We start from the raw sequence: 18869 nt of genomic DNA on the forward strand, positions 1-18869 counted from the left end.
CCAAATATATAGGAGAACAGGCCAATATCGGTGAAGAACTCTACCTACAACTGCCTCATAAGGATATAAAAGGATCCTCAGTAAACTATATAGCCGTCCATCAGAAGAGGTTCACATTGGTAGGTGACTGCATATCAACAGCACCTACCATTTCCTGTCTTATGAGATGCTTTGGGCATTTGCAGCTAGGCATGCATGTTCTTCCCCCTCCCATTTGTAGTACTGGTCTGTTCTGCTCTGAGACTCCTTTGGTGGTAAAGAAGTTCAGTATACAATAATGGTTTTGACATGCATGCTTGAGAATAGTATTACATGAACCTGAATCTTTCCCTGCAAGATTGACAGGCAGTCATTCTATTCAGTAGCAATAAATGTGGCGGGCATGTTGAGAGGTGGGGTGATTCAGTGGCCTAAGATTCACCAGAGGCATAAGAAGGATTAAGAAAGTGCATCAAAAGTACAAAGAGAGTGAAGGGGAGTGAAATTAAAAGGAGAGGCATGGAAAGCAGAAAGATCAGAGACCTGGAACAAGCAAGAGGGAAAATTATCAATATGATTGCTGGCTATTTTTCACTAACAAATTAATTCTCAGTGTTCAAGCATTGACTCTGTCAATGGCACTTAGAAATATGCAATTTACATTGTCTGAATGATGCTGTAATAAAATAATGCATTTAAACAGTGAGATTGAATTGATTTTTTAAAAAATCTTAGTTAAATAAATGTCTCAGAACATTTTGCAAAAGGGTGAAATGGATACAAAAAGAAGTGAAGATATGAATAAAGGTAGATGACTGCTGGTATTCTTAGTATACAGGAAGACAGCTAATTCTAAGTAAGCAACTTTGCTTGTGGAGTCACTCTCATTTAAGGGAGTTAACTGGTAAGTAAGCCACCTTCTTTTCCATAGTATCTTAGAATGGATTAATGTTGGAATATTTTTCCCTAACATTTATTTTTTATTAGTATACAGCAAAAGAGTTAATTGAATTATGGGACCCTTCAACTTTCTGCTTCTGCTCCTCAAGTTCAGGGATTTTGAACTCAAACCTAAGCAGTCAGAGACACTTCCAACATGTCTGGTTATCCCAGACATATGAAGCATCCAGGATCTCCCACATGGTGCAGGTACTACACATCGTGGACCTCAATTGTTCCCCCATTCATACTAGATTGTTTTGAAAAGTTCAGTTTAAAAAGAACACTTATTTAGTGATTTAACCCTTCAAATACAGTTTTAGCCCAACTGTACCTCAGAAAGCTAAACTTCTGCTGAGATTTAATTCCACACTAGCAGAGACCCGCAAGTCATTTGCAGTCAAATTAGTATCTTTATTGCAACAGTACTTCTTTAAATACAGGATTTCTAGTTTTCTTTCATCAAAGTCTTTAAGAGAATCAAAACTTCTCATTCTGGAAAAAGCTACAGAAAGCAGTCCATGTGCAAAAACAAACCTAGGAATATAAATACAATTTTTGTCAAGAATCTAGCCTTGTGACTTGTTTATAGTCATGGACTATGAAAGTCTAATTGAGAACGGTTTTCTCCTGAGTTGAAAAGGCAGGTGTACATCTGATCAGCTCAATATTATTCAAAGATTAAACACTTTATTTACTTGAAATCTGCCTGTTGTAATTTCAGCATCTATCATTGAAGAAAACAGCTTCCTAACTAACAATCTTGTTCCATGACAAAATCCTTGTTTAGGATTCAAGTTTCATAGCAACATTATAACTGCTCCTTCCATGAGTCTAAGTTTGTGTGGTGGCATGTCCATTGGAGATAGACTGTGCAGACACTATGGAGGGTATAGACTGTTATCATCTTCTTTGTCTATAGAATCAACGCTGATGTATTATTTTAATTTACCTGACAGCTTTTCTAAAACTTTGTCATTCAAATCTAGTGAATTTTCACCTTTAGCACAAAGAATAGCTTTTGAATAACAAGTTGTATCAAATAATTGTCCCGGCCATTTTGCCACACTTAACCAATTCCATCATCTCATCTACCCCTCCCATGCCATTACCATCCCATGCCATCCTTCCCAAACTATCCCTCTCATGCCATGCCCGTCCCATTCCTTCTATCCCTCCCATGTTATTCCCATCCCCATCCCTCCCATCAATCCCATCCCATCCCTCATGGAAACAATCTCTCCAGCCAGGGTAATGTTGTTGTTGGGCTCCCTTTATCTTCTGCTGTTTTTGTTCTCCACCAACGCCCACACCCCGCCGTTGCAGCCACCAATCATTGCCAGCCGCATGTGCATCATGTGCTCCAGTCCTCCACATGCGCTGGCACCGCCCACCAAATAAACCCAGCATCAGACGTGGCCCTTAAACTGACCAATCAAAACAATCCAGACAGACAAAAACTGAGTATTATTATTATAGATTCCACTGGCTATTCACACTTCAAATTCTATGGGCATACCAGCATAGAACAGCTAATCACATGACCTACATAATCAATGAATGAACATACTGGCAGCTCAAACCCACTCACAGGCAAGGTAGCAAATAAACAAGTTAAACAGGAAAGCAACTGCTTTAATGTGGAAAGATTTTGTAGGAATTTCAACTTTACTCAAGTGCCTAAATAAGTAGTGAACAGGCCGTAATAGAGATGATTGTATGGGGTTTGTGCAAGAGACTGGATGTGTTAAATGGCCTGCTCTCATTCCTTGCTTTCTTTTATATGAATGCTATTAAGATAATTAGATCCCAGTGGTGAACTAAGTCTCAGCACTATATTACTCATTCTTCTCTCCATTTAATTACTGTAAATATTTTCTTAGTCATTTCATATTCATATCAGAACAATCAGTCTTCAGTTACTTAGCATAGAATGCTTCAGCACAGATAAAAGCCATTCGGCCCATTGTGCCTGTGGCAGCTGTTTGATACAGCTATCCAATTAATGTCACCCCCCCCCCCCCCCCCACCCCCCGCTCATTCCCCATAGTCCTGTAATTTTTGTCCCCTCTAATTCTCTCTTGAAAGTTATGACTGAATCTGCTTCGACCACCCTTTCAGGCTGTGTATTCCAGATCACAGCAACTCACTATGTAAAAAAAAAGTCTTCTCATGTTGCATCTGCCTCTTTTGCCAATCACCTTAAATCTGTGCCCTCTGGTTACCAACCCTTCTGCTAGTAAGTTCACCTATGTTGTCCTGGCACCCTTCTTTGTATTATCAAAAATGCTTAAATTATAAAATTATAAACCAGGAGCTTGGTACGAATGTGTAAAGCCTACACCCCACCTATCTCTGACATTAGTTTTATTATCTAAAAAGGAAGAGATTGTTTTCAGTCTAAAGCAGTCCAATTCCCCTATGCATACTGTGAAAGAAGCCAAGATAAAATATCCTATATTTATTTGGCAAAAAAATTGCTTTATGATATTTCTCTCCTTCCCCTATGTTGTCTCCCAGCTAACATATACCAACTTAAATGACTAAACCAGCGGTCTTTCCCAACAGGGAGACTCTGAATAGATTCTCACTGAGACGTAAATGATAGACATGAAGTCTATCATGAACAGGAATTCCTCAGGATAGTGTGCGAGGTCCAAACATCTTCAGCTGCTTCATCAATGACCTTCCCTCCATCATAAGGTCAGAAGTGGGGATGTTTGCTATTGATTGTACAATTTTCAGCACCATTCGCAACTCCTCAGATACTGAAGCAGCCCGTGTCCAGATGCAGCAAAACCTGGACAACATTCGGGCTTGGGCTGATAAGCGGCAAGCAACATTCGCGCCACAATGAGCCCAATGGCAATGCTTCATGATTTCACAAACCCTGGCAATGAGCATCTCCAACAAGAGAGACTCTAACTATCTCCCCTTGACATTCAATGACATTAACAATATCCTGGGGGTCACCATTGACCAGAAACTGAACTGAACCAGGCACATAAATACTGTGATTACAAGAGCAGGTCAGAGGCTGAGATTTCTATGGTAAGCAACTCACCTCCTGGCTCCCCAAAGCCTGTCCACCATCTACAAGGCACAAGTCAGGAGTGAGATGGAATACCCTCCACTTGCGTGGATGGGTGCAGTTCCAGCAACACACAAGATGCTCAACATGATTCAGGACAAAGCAGACCTCCTGATCGGCATCCCACCTTCAACATTCACTCCCTTCACCACCGGCTCACAATGGTAACAGTGTGTACCATATACAAGATGCATTGCAGCAACTCGCCAAGCCTCCTTCAACAGCACCTTCCAAAGTCGCAACCTCTTCGACCTAGAGGGACAAGGGCAGCGGATGCATGGGAGCACCACCATCTGCAAGATCCCCTCCAAGCCACACACCATCCTGACTTGGAACTATATCACCATTCTTTCACTGTTGCTGGGTCAAAATCCTGGAACTCCCTCCCTAACAGCAGTGAGGGTGTACCGGTACCAGACGAACTGCAGCAGTTCAAGAAGGCAGCTCACCACCACCTTCTCAAGGGCAATTAACGATGGGCAACAAATGCTGATCTTGCCAGCGACACCTCACATCCCATGAAACAAATCTTAAAACAAATGAACCTGCACCTTACCAGTCTGATACAGTGAGGGTGAAATTCAACTTCGGTAGGGACACAAAATGAGTTGTAGCAGATCGGCCACCAGTTGAACATCCCACATGGATTTCATTTGAACAGGCAGCATGGATAACGGGTGGTCTGTCCACTATACCTTATTTTACACCCCACTGTAGTTCAATTTCACCTGTAGTGTTTCTGTGCTCTATTACTCTGCACCACTACGCAATTGCACATCTGCTGTGGATGTTTTGCGTTGTTTCTCATTTATTACATTAAAGACTTCAGTGCCCATTTACTTGGGTCACTTTGGTTACAATGGGCTGCATTTTACAGATCCCCTGATGTTAGGCGTCAGAGCGGGAGTGGGGTGGAAAATGCCTCCGGGAGAGGCCCACGACGAACCTCAACGCTGGAAACACCTGGCCCCATATTACCGGCGGCGGCGAGGCCAACTGGTGGTTCCCCACCACTCCCCACCCCCCCCCCCACCCCCCTGCTCAGCGATGGGAGCTCAATTTCAAGATGTTAATTAATTTAAATACCTGAATTAATGACTGTCACGCTCCCACCATCCGTCCCAGAGCAATATTGGTGCCGGTGGCCGGCACTCCCGCGTCTTCAGATCCCCATCCAGGGATCCGAGGCAGAACACTAGTGGGAAGGGGAGAGCAGGTAAGTTTTCCAGTGCGGGGGTGGGGGGGGGGGGGAAGCGGGGCCAAACTCATCTGATTGGTGTAGAGGATGGTGGGGAAGGGGTTACAGTGCACAGTTTATGAACTTTGGCAGTGGGGGGGTGGGGAAGGTCAGGTAGGCAGGGGAAGCGTTTTGTAGGGAGAGAGGGCAAGTAATGAATTATATGGTTATTGGGAGGGTGGGAGAGGTGCAATTTAAATAGATTAAACTTTTTACATTAAACTTACCTTTAAATATTTAAATTCGAAGTTAGGGCTTGAAGCTCTTTAAAAATGCACAACGGCAGCTGATGCCTTTGACAGGGACAGATTGCCAGCCCCCTCTACATCAAGGGGGCCGGTTGCCCCGGCCAGTTAAATGAACCATCGCGTTTAATATTGCGGCAGCTCCGCAACGTGTGGTCCGCCCGTTTACATCCACTGCAGAAATGCAACCCAATGTCCCATCTATTTAACTTCTAAGAAATGCATAAATTAGATTACTATACAAGCTCACTACATATGCAAGACTTATACATAACTCATTTATATGAGTCTTTTCATAAAAACACTGTAAAGAATATCCCCTTCTTCCCAAGAAAGGTCTTTCTCTTACATGGTGTGACATATTTGTAAAGTCAATATACTTCTAAAAATGAAAAATGTGAACAGGACTTGGGCTGAAACTGGGTTGTAGGAAGGAAAGATGTAAAAGTGAGGATGAACAACAAATAGAAAAGGGAAAAAGTAAAAGAATCAGAAAGGGAACACTTAAGGTGAGCACAAGAGAATGGTGGAAAAGTGAGAAAGTGATAGAGAGTGAGAGATGAAAGGAAAGAATGGAAAGAGAACATTCAAGTGCAAGGAGCTCTGGCATGAAGGTTGGGTAGACTAGGTAAATACCCAGTCTACAAAATTAAGCGAGGAGAGAAAGTGAAGTTATCATAGGTTTAAAAACTATGGCCTTTGTTTTTTTTGGTCCTGTGTTTTAGTTCCAGAATTCAACACTTAAACCAGAAGACAGCATCATTCTATACTATATTTGGAGATCACCCACTGTGGTGCTCAGTCAGGGAAGTTTTCAGTTTGGAGGGTGTCAGCGGCAGTATTAGGGATTGGGGCATGCAGTGCAGAGCTGGAACACTTGAATGGACCTGGAAGGCAGAATAAAGAACGGTTTGGGAAATACTGGGTGGACAGAGCAGAGCTGAAGTATTTGGGCTAGGTTAGGGAGAAGGAAGTACATTAGAGGTAAAACACATGGGGTGGAAGGAAAGCACAACAGATAAAATGCCTGGTCTACAGAATTGACTGAGGGGTTAGGGGGAGCAAACAAACAAACAAACAAACAAACAAACAATCATTAAAGCAAAAAACAGGCTAAGATTTTACCAGTTCATGAATGCCATGTCATACCATGGAACAATCCAATCAATATTAGAGGCTCACTACAATCATACAATATTACACTCAATAGATTTTAAATCACATATCTACACTTGTACCTTCTGAGACTGGCTTCTGAGGGAGATGTGTTGTTGGCAAAGCAGATCCGACAGCAGGAATCCCAGTTGTCAATATCAACCTTGCACTCAATCCCTTATCTGTTTTTCTGGTAGTTCCAACTATAGCTGCTGTACTGGATATTTGCATTGTTTCAGCTGTTTTCAACACAGGGTCTGTAGAAGCTGATGCGACCGACTCTGTCATCACAGCCCCTTTGACTGCTGTCGTAACTCTGGGTGTTGTAGTCACCTGAAATGTATTGGGTGCCTTGCTGTCTGTTACTGCACCCACAGTAGTTGCCATGATTTCATTCATTTCTTTATCAGCATTTGGACTGTTTACTTTCCAGCTGAAGTAATTACTTTCTGATTCACTGATTATTGTTGTTATTTCTTCATTCCTGAAACTGTCGACATTTGCATTTGTCAATTCCGAGAAATTTAACTTTTCCGACATCAATACTGTAACATCTTTTTGTGTGGTATTTGCATTAAGAACTGTTTTACTAGTAAGAGGCAAAGCTGTAGTGTCATGACTATTCGGAGTAAAGTTTTCACTGCTAGAATCAGTTGTCCCCGTTATCTCACCATTACTTTCAATTTTGGTGACCCGACTAAATACAGTTGAAATTGTAAACGGCTCTGGCATTTGTTTCTTATTCTTCATTGTTCCTTCAGTTTTCTCTGCATCATGGGTGGCTGCATCCTTCTGTGTTGCTCCTGTTGTCGTGTAAACAATGTTGCTAACTTCACTGGCTTCAATGCCATGACTAGAAGAGGATTTTCTAGTTAAGACTGTTATGAAGTCTTTCTGTTCAGACTGTAGATGTCTGTTCCAATCATCCTTTGTACTTGTATTGAATGGTTTCTGAAATGGCACCATTGTTGTAGTTGTAGGTAATATAACAATGCTGGTCAGGGTGATTTCATTTTCATTCTCTGTCTTACTGGTTTGTTGTGTTTCCTCTACATGGACAGTGCTAGGGTTTATTGCTGCAGTTAATGTTTCTAATGAAGGCATTAAAATATTACTAGAAGGAGTGAAACTTGCTGTTTCTTCATTTAGCACTGTGGCACTTTTCACCCTGTTATTGTTCTCCTTATTGCTTGTGATGCCTTGTGGTTTTGTGGTAGAAACATCAAATATTTGTATGTTCCTTCTTTGCAGTTTCTGCATGGTGGAGGATCTCAGTCCCGGTAAGCAGATGAAGGTGGCCAAGATAACCACACAAGCGTGAAATTCTGTTGGTCTCATCATTACCAAATATGTGTAAAAATTAAGGAATCCCTCTGAAGAGAGCGACCAAAAGAAATCTGAAAGAATAACATCTCAATATTGTTGGTAAAACATTTATAGAGTGCCACCACAGTATTAATACAATTCGAAACAAACTCCTTTAAATGTAGCACAAATATATCTCAACTGTCACATTGACATATAGATCAGTAATCAGAAACGACAAGGCAACAAGATATGCAAAAATATTTTTGCCTGATGCATAAAAATTCAAATTTCCACTTATAGCTAATATAAAAATCAGATTTTTAAAAAAAACGAAATTAAATAAGATAATGTTTACCAAGCTAAAATATAAAGTACACTACAGTATACTGAAACATCGGCCTGTGGCAAAAATAGAGATTTCATCCCATGGAATGTGTATGTTTCTGTAAATACATATTGGGCCCCCATTTTCATGGCCATTGCCCTTGGGAAACTCTAATTTCATTGATCATATAGGTCAGGGAAAAGACAGAGACCAGTTGCATCAGGAATCGCCCTTTTTATAAAGCCCAGTAATTTCTGGGACTTCTCCGAGAGGGTGCAGTAGGCACAGGTCCAAGATACCAATGCAAATGAAGTGGAAGGTAAGCGTTCCTCGCCTCCCACCTCTGAAGGATTACTCAATGGGCACCCACACTACGGCACCCAGATGGGCCTGACACTCTAGCCTAGTCCAGATGACCACCAGAAATCGGGTTGTCTGTGGGGATTCCTGGAGAAGGTCAAAGATACAAAAGGTTGCTTACATTTTTTAAATTTCAAGCTCCCTCCGAAACAGCTTGTTTAGAGGTAATTGGCTCCTTCTGATTGCTGATCTCCATCTCGGAGGCCAAACGCACGACAGTAGGCCAGAGGGGCTTGCAGTAGCACTTAAATTTCCTGCCTTTCTGTTGGTGCTAGGCCCTACCCTCTGTAGGCTTGTTCCGTTCCTGGACAGCATCGGGATGGATGTTGGGGGAGTCAGGTAAACCAGCCCTATACAGTTTTAGTGATATACTAGTTTGAGATGGCATCCAAGTACTTACTTGAAAAACTGCACTGACTAGCACAGACAGTGTATTTGTTTCAAAGCCACAGTAAACCTTTGATCCTAATTTAATCAAGTGATTGGCTCCTTGAAGGATAAGGAGCATCTCAGACGTTAATTCCGTTTCAATTATAGACAGAATTGTGTTTTCCAACTGGCATCAGGTGTCAAAAACAGACAAGTAGGTTGCAAAGAAGTCCCCCTTCACACCTTGTTAAAACAAAGAAAATGGTTAACATTTTGATTGACTATTGGGAAAGTATGTTTTTGATCTTCAACCCACAGAGCTTCTCAACCTTCAGTACCCTCACTACTAGTACATGCAATAGCGAGGAATCATCCCATGTAATTTACCTTCCAAAATTGCAGGGTGATGGAAAAAAGAGCGAGGCAGGGGAGTAGGGATGATTGAATATCTCTTTTAAAGAGCTGACACAGACAAGATGGGCCGAATGACCTCCTCCTGTGCTCTTTGATCCTATGTTCCAATTAATGTTCCAGGGACAATGGATAATGTCCACCAATGTTATCCAGCACATATTCCGCCACAGCAGGGTCACTGGCAGAGCATTTCAATCCCTTTGGACAGGCTGGCACAAGCACCACTTAAGAAGCATCTTGGACACCTGACTATGGTGGGAGAGGGGCACCCAGGTGCATCGCACTCCCCCTCCCTCAGCCCACAACATTCATCTGCTTTGCACTCCTGGTAAGAGTGGCAATTGTCAAAAAATATATATGTAAATATTCTTACCCTTGAGTGTTCAGGCCGCTTACCTGGCCTGGACCTATCGTTGGGGCCTACATCCACCCATGTAGAGGCCAGTAAACTATTCAACACATTGGACATATTGTCCTTCACTAATATGCCACTTGAGCTTAAGGAGTGGCAAATCCTGGAGTAGGGTGTCTCAGCCCCTGAATTGCCCCCTTGCCATCATTTGCCTTGTATGGGACTTATGGAGGTTACACCCCTTTTTAAGGCAAACAGGAAACTCCTGGATTAGGTGGGGACTCAGCACAACCATTTCTTTCCCATTTCTGAGGGAGCTCTGCTGATCTCCTGCCAAAGTTCCTATGGGATATTGGCAGAATCCCCAAGGAGTTTCAGGGCTTTTGTTTCTAAGATCTCATTAAGAGACACTGTAAGAATGGTATACTTCTGTCAACATACTGTGTAAATGAGTTATTGAACAATTAGTTGCTGAACAGTATTAGTATGTGGCTATCATTTTCACTTGTGTTTATTATTTTACCTGTCAATAAATTTTAGCCTGTGCACATTGCTCAGGTAACATATTTTTCACCTTCAGAGGTGACAAGACATTTTGGGCATCCTGCAGTTCCCTGAGCAGTACATCACAATTAGGAGTTAACTGCTTATCTGTACATGGTGCAGACACAGGTTTTAATTCATAATGGAATTTGTCTGTTTATGGAAATTGTAGTCTAGCTGTGAAACATAGGAGCAAATGTTGGGGAAACGTCCAAGCTGTTTCAGGGCCAGTTCCTGTCCTGGACCAGTCTAAAGTATGATTCATACTATTAATTCAAAAAGACAAGTTATCACGAAAGTGCCCAAAGCAGTAATGCTACAGTTTAAAACTTACATCACACAAATTTTACACTGCAGTCAGAATATTAAATTATGTATCCCCGGAGTTATTATAAGCCATTAATAGGCTATGACATCGGATTCATGTATCATGTAAAAATGAAGACTATTTTAATAAACACACCAAATTATATATACATATACTATTACGGTAGCATAAGTTTGAAGACTATGAAACCCAAAAGCTTACCCAGGCTGCACAGCAATAAAATCAAAATTATCTTGATAATAATGTTTATATTTGTACTATTAGTTTGATTGTAGGCTCACATGTAAACGTTTGAATTTCTATTAAACAGAGCACTTTCTCAGCTCCCTTCCAACCCAGCATGAGTTTCTTCACTCTTGCTCCCTCTGTAGTTTCAACCCATGGTCTCCCAGTCCTGGCCAAAGTTGCCCTCCCACTCTCAAGCCCACCCTGCCCTGCTCACTCATTTCTCGGCTTTAGCATTAACCCTCCTTTTCCCACTCTGAGTGACTCTGGAGCCTGATCCCCAGGCACTTTCCTCTTATGATAGGAAAATACTTTGCCACAGAGTGCTCCCAAGTGGTAAATCATTTTCCCAATTCCATCCTATCGGGCTGGAACCACCAATTTTCTCTAATTATCCAAGTTTGCCTACTCAAAACCAAGGGAATATTTCAGCACTGTCCTTAAAAGAACAAAATGGACTGGCAGCCAAACATCATAATTTGAGAATACTAATTGATCTAGTGGATTAATTTCACAACTACTTCTTGATATATCTGGAGGATATAGTCAGATGCTCAGTTTGGGTCAAATATGATGCTGCGGTTATGGACAGTTTGGTCCCTCCCAGACAATGGCCAGAGAAGGGATGGAATTAGTGGCAAGGATACAGAGCTTGTGATGGGATCCAAAGACAATGATTTTGGTCTCCCCACTGTCGAGTTGGAAGCAACTGCAGCTCATCCAAGACTGGATATCAGACAAGCAGTCTGACTGCACAGAGGCAATGGAAGTGCAAAGAGAAGTAGTGGAGACTAGAGCTGGGTGCCATCAGTGTACATGTTGGAAGCTCACTCCATCTCTGTAGAAGATGTAACATAACCATAAAAGCATTTAGAGAAAGAAAATGTGGAAAGAATTAATCAATGTGTGACAAAGAAAGTGGAAAACAACTTATAAACCAAACAAAAAAAGAGAATCAAAATGCAAGAAAAGATACACAATAAATGGGGAAACAAATCAAGGTAAGGAAATGCAGTGGATGTGGTGTACACAAAAGACGACTGAAGAAGTTTAAGGAGTATGGAATTAAGAAAACCAAGAAAGAAACAAACATAGAAACAGGAGTCAACCATTCAACCCCTGGAAAGTGTTCCACCATTCAATTAGATATGGTTGATCTTTATCTTAACCTCATCTACTTCCATAACTCTTAATACCCTTTCCTAACAAAAACCTATCAATTTTGAAATGTTTCAATTCCCTAGCCTCAACAACTTCTTTTTTGGTGGGAGGCATGGTGGGGGATGCCGGTGAGGGAAAGGTGGTGGTGGGCAGAAGAATTCCAGATTTCCACAAATTTTTGTGTGAAGAAGTGCTTTCTGACTTCACCCCTGAACAGGCTAGCTCTCATTTTAAAGGTTATGCACCCTTGTTCTGAACTCTCCACCAGAGAGTTCTATCTACCCTATCAAATTCTTTAATCATTTTAAACACCTCAATTAGATCCACCCCTTAATCTTCCACACAAGGGAAAACAAGCCTTATCTATGCAACCTATCCTTATAATTTAACAGTTTGAGCCCAGGTATCATTATGGTGAACCTGCATTGCACCACCTCCATGGCCAGTATATCCTTCCTGAGGTGTGGAGCCCAGAACTGAATGAAATACTCCAGAACTAACCAGAACTCTTATAACTTCCACTGTTTTGTATTCCAGTCCTCTTAAGATAAAGGCCAATATTCCATTAGCCTTTTCAATTACCTTTTGTACCTGTCCACCAGCTTTTACTGATTTCTGTAGTTGGACTGCTAAATCTCTGTGCTCATCTTCAGTCCTTAGCTTCTCGTCATTTAGAAAATATTCTAATCTATCTTTCTTAGTTCCAAAGTGGATGACTTCATCTTTCCCACAATTTTGCCCACTCACCCAATCTATCAATGTCCCTTTGAAACTTTCTGCTCTCATCTACACGATTTACTGTGTCATGTAACTTAGTGTTGTCAGAAAACTTAGATATACTTAGATTCCTTCATCCTAGTAATTTATTGGAAGGGCAGCAAATTGGATTAAAAACTGGTCAGAAGGGAGAAAAGAGTGTGTACGAGTTAAAGACAATTTCTCAGAGTCACTGGAAGTGGGTAGTTTTGTCCCACAACGTTCTGTCCTGGGACTGCTTCTATCTACTGTGTACATCAATGATTTGATTACAGAGCTAGAGGAAATCCAAAGTTGCAGATTACAGCAAAATAGGAGACACAGTAAATAATGCTGAGGAGCAAAAGGAAGCTGCAAAGGATACTGATCTGATGGTGGAATGGGTAAAATAAAGAATGGCAGATGGAATTCAATGTTAGTAAAATGAGGTGGTACATTTTGGTTAAAAAAAGTAATAATTGTACTTTGAATAGAGAAAGCTAGGTGAAGTGGAGGACCAGAGCAATTTGGGCACTTAGGTTCACAGTACAGTAAAAGCAGCACCTCAAATCAATAAGGTTGTAGAAAAGCTAATGGAATACTGCGGCTTTTGACAAGGTATAGATTATAAAAGTCAAGATGTAATAGTAAACCTATATTAAAACTCAATAAAGGTACAGCTGAAGCATCGTGCAGTAGTGGGCTCCTCACTATAGTTCAGGTGACAGAGAGGGTACAATGCAGAATCACGAGGATGCTGCTTGGTGTGAGGAAATTTATGAACCACAGACTACAAAAATTGGAACTGTTTTCATTAGAACAGAGAATATTCAGGAGTCCTTTGAAAGGGGTGTTTAAAATCATAAAGGAATGAAACAGAGTCGATTAAAATATCGTCTTTTTTCAGTGACTGGGGGTTCTAAAATGAAGGGACATAGAGGTAAAATCAAATGGAAGAGATTTAGAACAGACAGCAGGAGAAATTTATTTTTTATATATGGAGGATTGTGAGGCTGTGAAATGACTTAGAATTAGTGACTGAGGCAGAGACCATGGTCAGGAATTTCCTTGGAGATGCTGCGTTCTGCCACTGCTGCTTCAACAGAAGTGCAACGGAAATCCCATTTAGGAACATAAATATGGTTTCCAGCAAAGTTACAGCAGAGGAGCAGCAGCACAGAATTACATAGAATTTACAGCACAGAATCAGGCCATTCGGCTCATCTGCTCTGTGCTGGTGTTTATGCTCACCATGAGCCTCCTCCCATCCTACTTCATTTAATTTGAAGTGCACATCCTTCTATTCTATTCTCCCTAAAGTACTTACCTAACAGCCTGGCCTATGTCAATATTTAAGAATAAGTTACATAGGTGATTGACAGAAATGGGAATAAAGTGAAATGGAAAAGGGCAGGCATGTGGATGGAAAGATAGGTTGTGCCATGTTGCAATTTCTATTTAATTTTATGTAGATAAGATAGTATTTATCATAGTGAAGTGTACGTTCACAGCTTCACAGAGTAAAAAGTTACATGCGCCATGTAAACACATAAGTGGGCAATTCCACAACCAGGTATAGCATGTAATTCAAAAGGAAGGCATGTCTGGAAATGTGCCTGTGCAGCTATGAGTTGTCTGCCCTACAATCTCCATTCCACACTAGAAGCCTCTGAATGTGGAAACAGCACAGGAATGTTTGAAATATTTCAAACATAAAATAGGAGCTTCCCCCAATAGCTAGTATGATAGAGAGAAGCTGAGCAGACCAGACCAGGCATGTCCCAGGTTTATCCTTTATCTATACAGAACTGGCTGATTTCAGCTACAATGGGCCTCCTTGCAAGGACAAAATTAACCCGGGTTTACGATCACTATCCAGAAATCCTTGCTAGAAGCGTCCATGTGTAAATGTCAATAACCTGTATTTATGTAGTACTCCACACAAAAACATCTCAAATGCTATAGTAGGAGAAAGAGTCAGACACCTAGCAGGAAGCCACAGAATTTGGGGATAGAATGGAAGACAGAAGGTATAAGACATGGTTACGCATAGCTAAGTTTTTAGAAGTTTTGAAAGAAGGAGGTGACAAGGTTGAGTTCCAAAGCACAGAACTATAATAATTAAAAGTAACAGACTTCAATAGTGGGAGCCTGTTGTGCATTGGGAGTGACTGGGGCTTCGGGGGCGGCCCTCTGTGGGGCACAGGCATCAGGAGGGCCCCCCCCCTTTCCAGCCCGCAAGAAGGCCACTGGTTTTACTAGGTGGGGTTCTTGGGGCCTTTGCCATCTGGCTACCAAGGGTAAAATACCTGGGCAGCGGGAGGAGGCCCTTAAGTAGCACTTAATTGGCCACTTAAGGGCCTTGATTGGCCTGGGGCGGGTGGGCTGGTTCTCGCCACCATGCGTAAAATTGCAATGGACGCAGGAGGGTGTCAGGAATGGACCCTCCCCCTGTGGTGTTGACGTATACATATAACTAGAGGCGATTACCAAAATAGGATGGACAATGCAAGAGAGACTTGAAAAGCGAGGATGAGGATCTTGAAATCAACTCGCTGGAGTATAAGGAGGCAGTAAAGTTGGGTGAAGAGGGGTTGATGGATGTGCAGGAGAGAAGACAAGTCACTAAACACATGTGAAGGGTCAAGATGGGATATTGGAGAGAAAATAACTGATTAAATCAATCCTCAAGATGATGTATGCCTGACAGTAGAGTCACACAAGGACACAAGCAGGCAATATTCTGTAGAGGGAAAGGGGGTGCTTATTGAAATTAGAATGTGCACCAAAGAACTCAGCCTGAATAGCCAAGAAGCTTGATGGAGTTAGTGGCAGGGGTTGGACAGGGTATGTTGTTTAACAAAATGCTGACATAGAATCATAGAATGGTTACAGGACAGAAGAAGGCTATGTGGCCTGTCGTGTCCTTGCCAGCTCTCTGCAAGAGTATCTCAGCTAATCCCACATCCAACCCTTTCCCTGTAGGGAAAATTCCCTGCACTGCTTTGTGTACTAAAATTAACACATATCACCTTCTGACTATTGGTGAAATCTCTATTGTTAGAAGAGTTAACATGGCTTAAAGATAGTCCAGCAAGCTGCCTTAAATCCTTTTAAAATTTAAGTTTAAAATGTGAAAAGTGGTTTTGCAATAGTTGCAATATAAATGCAATCAATACAGAGCTAAATGATAGAGATATTGAAAATAGTGAGATATCTGTATTTTACTTCCGAGTTTGTAAATAGTTAAGAGTTAAAATTGATACTCTTAGCTTATCCATTTTCAAATTTGAACTGGTTCCTCTTTGTCAGCTTGAAGTAGCTGAGCTTATAACTATGTTTTTAGTTCTTTTCTCAAAGTTACTCACTAAGAACATTCCCTCATCTACCCCAATTTCTTGCATCACAAAAAATAACTCATGAAACTAACCATAATTCATGAGTGTCTCAGTGGGGGTGAATGGAGCAGAAAATCAAGATTTTTTTAAAAACTTGCAAACATTCCTGGACATCTGAATTAAAATAGAATCTGATATTCATGACTGTTATGAAAATCTCTGAAATAAAGTACGGCAAGAGCTGTAAGCACCATCATCCATCTAAGTTCCTTTTAAACATACAGGCTATGTTTTGACGGGGTAAATTCTCCCAGGAAAGCTGCCAAGAGCACTTGTATCATTTGCGACTGGAAGAGAAAATCATAGCAACAAAAATAAATTGGGAGTCTCACCCATCTAGAAAACAAAAATGATAGAATTAAATACGAAATTATAACTATCTGTTAAGAGAAAAATGCTATTAAAAATGAACATTCAAAAATGTCACAATAAATTCTGGAACTTCGACTAGAAATGACAAACCGAATGCTGTCAAACACAATAGTAAATTATCTGATTTTTCATTTGTTGTATAGCGTAAAATAAAAAAAGGAAATTCCTATTTTAAATATTCAGTTGTTCGATCATTTAATACGATAGAATTCCGGGAGGGGTCGGGACGAAGGAGAAGGGAAGGAAATATAGTCCACTGAAATATCGGCCTGCAGTAGAGTTAGGGCATTTCCTAGGGTTACATGTTCTTTGTGTGTTATCCTATTTGACACATTAGGGCCATCAGGAAAATGTTGCTGGTAAATAATGGCACACAGCATGTATTACATATATATACATACACTGCGAGCAACCACCTTTCACACCGAACACAATGCACACAGCTAAAGGCTTCGGGATTTTTAAACTATTTTTAACGCAAATTACAAATACGACAGACAATTGAAATCCGCCGTATTTAATCTTCAATCGGAAGGAAACGCCAATCTTGCATTTCATTAAGAATTTGCTGCTTTTGTATCAGGAGCAATAATCTCCGCACCCTTTGCTTAAACACGCAATACTGTTGTTGCCTAATATTTAGCTCCGTCAGCAATACAAGCGCCGACCACAACATTTCCCCTCTTACAGAAACACCAACCGAATCTATGCAGTTAACAGGGTTTATTTTTTAATTAATTTGTTACGTGCAGTGTAGCGACATCCAAGGAGACATGCAGTGGTGAAATAAAACAAACCGCGACTACTTACCTGTTTCCAGAAGGGTTTCGTCCAATTTCACTTACATTCTTTATTTTACTGCAAAACCTTTCAGAGGTTTCAATTTTTTTTTTGTCTTCGTTGTCGTACGCTGGTAATATTCAGCCCTCGTCACTCAATCAGCTCTCCTCTAGGACGTCGTGCGTTTGGATGGAGCAGTGCACGCCTAGTCCCAGCATCCGCAAGCAGCAAAAGTACAAGCTCTCTGCTAACCTCGCCTCTCCGTTAACAGAAGTGCCTAATGTTCAAGATTAACATTTCCTATTCAACTTAATATTGTCTATCACTATAGGTCCAGTCTCATTTGCCTCCTTCAAAGGCTGAAAAAGCCTCAGATTTTCTAACCAATCCTGCAATTTGCATATTTAAGCAGCCTCCTGTAAGGAAACAGCCTGATTATGCTGGTTGCCTATTTATGGACCCACCTGAAATTTGCAACATCTGGACCTTGGGCATCAATGGGTTGTCAAGGTGCCATCCTTATTTCAACTGCTAGACACCCATTTTTTGGAAGAGAGAACAATCAGTCAACAGTTGAAAATTGGCCCTGTTGTATGCAGCTTAGATTATGAAGCCCATGTAATTACTTATTGCACATCATAAGCTTATAATGCTGGTAATTTTTGAGAGGTCTGCTTTTTGGAGGTTATGTTAGCTTTTTTGAAGCTGTTGGTAAGCATTTGTTAGTTTTCTACTTTTCTGTGTGTGACATGATCAGAAACAATAGGGACCCCAGCATTGATCGCTGGGCATTCCACTTAGTGCATATCAGCATAAGAAATAGAAGCAGGAGTAGGTCATACAGTTCCCCGCCAGCCCGCTCACTTCCCCCCTTAACTCCACTTTCGCACCTAATGCCCATATCACTTGATTCCCTTAGTCTCCAAAAATCTATCAATCAACAGCTATCAACATTGACTATACTCAATGACTGAGCATCCACAGCCCTTTTGAGTGGCAAATTCCAAAGGTTCATAACCCTTTGCGTGAAGAAATTGCTCCTAATTTCAGTCCTAAATGGCCAACCCGTTAGCCTGAGACTATAGCCCCTAGTTCTAAACTCTGCAGCCAGGGGGAACAGCCTCTCAACATCTACCCTTTTATACATTTAATGATATTACCTTTCATTCTTCTAAACTCCAGAGAGTACACACCCAATCTGTTCAATCTCTCCTAACAGGACAACCCGCATCCCAAGAATCATTCCAGTGAACCTTCGTTGTACCCCCTGTAAGGCAAGTATATCCTTCTTAAGGTAAGAGGACCAATTTTGTACACAGTATTTCAGGTGTAGTTTCACCAAAGCCCTACATAACTGCAGCAAGACCTCCTTACTCTTATACTGCAGCCCCCTTGCAATAAAGGCTAGCATGCCATTTGCCTTCCTAATTGCTTGCTGTACCTGCACATTAATTTTCTGAGCAAGGACACCCAAACACCTTTGCACACCAACATTTACTAGTCTCTCACCTTCCAAAAAATATTCAGCTTTTCTATTCTTTCTACCAAAGTAG

At 41.2% G+C, this 18869-nt stretch overlaps 1 protein-coding gene across 6 annotated transcripts in view; it reads right to left on the bottom strand.

Moving 5' to 3' along the window:
* LOC137373812 (armadillo-like helical domain-containing protein 4) overlaps positions 1-17508 on the bottom strand; it is a 146072-nt gene extending 128564 nt beyond the window's left edge. For 3 of the 6 annotated variants that reach the window (XM_068039219.1, XM_068039220.1, XM_068039215.1), the window contains exons 1-3: positions 17347-17508; positions 9040-9251; positions 6730-8043 (exon numbers count right to left, since the gene is read on the bottom strand). In XM_068039219.1, the coding sequence (XP_067895320.1) occupies positions 6730-7987 (1258 nt within the window). In that variant the 5' untranslated portion in view covers positions 7988-8043; positions 9040-9251; positions 17347-17508. Of the gene's footprint in view, positions 1-6729; positions 8044-8760; positions 8856-9039; positions 9252-16196; positions 16452-17346 lie in introns of those variants that run through there. The other 3 variants (XM_068039216.1, XM_068039217.1, XM_068039218.1) reach the window with 3 other exon arrangements.
* Positions 17509-18869: the final 1361 nt, after the last annotated feature.

The sequence above is a fragment of the Heterodontus francisci genome, chromosome 9 (assembly GCF_036365525.1).
Source record: "Heterodontus francisci isolate sHetFra1 chromosome 9, sHetFra1.hap1, whole genome shotgun sequence".
Taxonomy (NCBI): Eukaryota; Metazoa; Chordata; class Chondrichthyes; order Heterodontiformes; family Heterodontidae; genus Heterodontus; species Heterodontus francisci.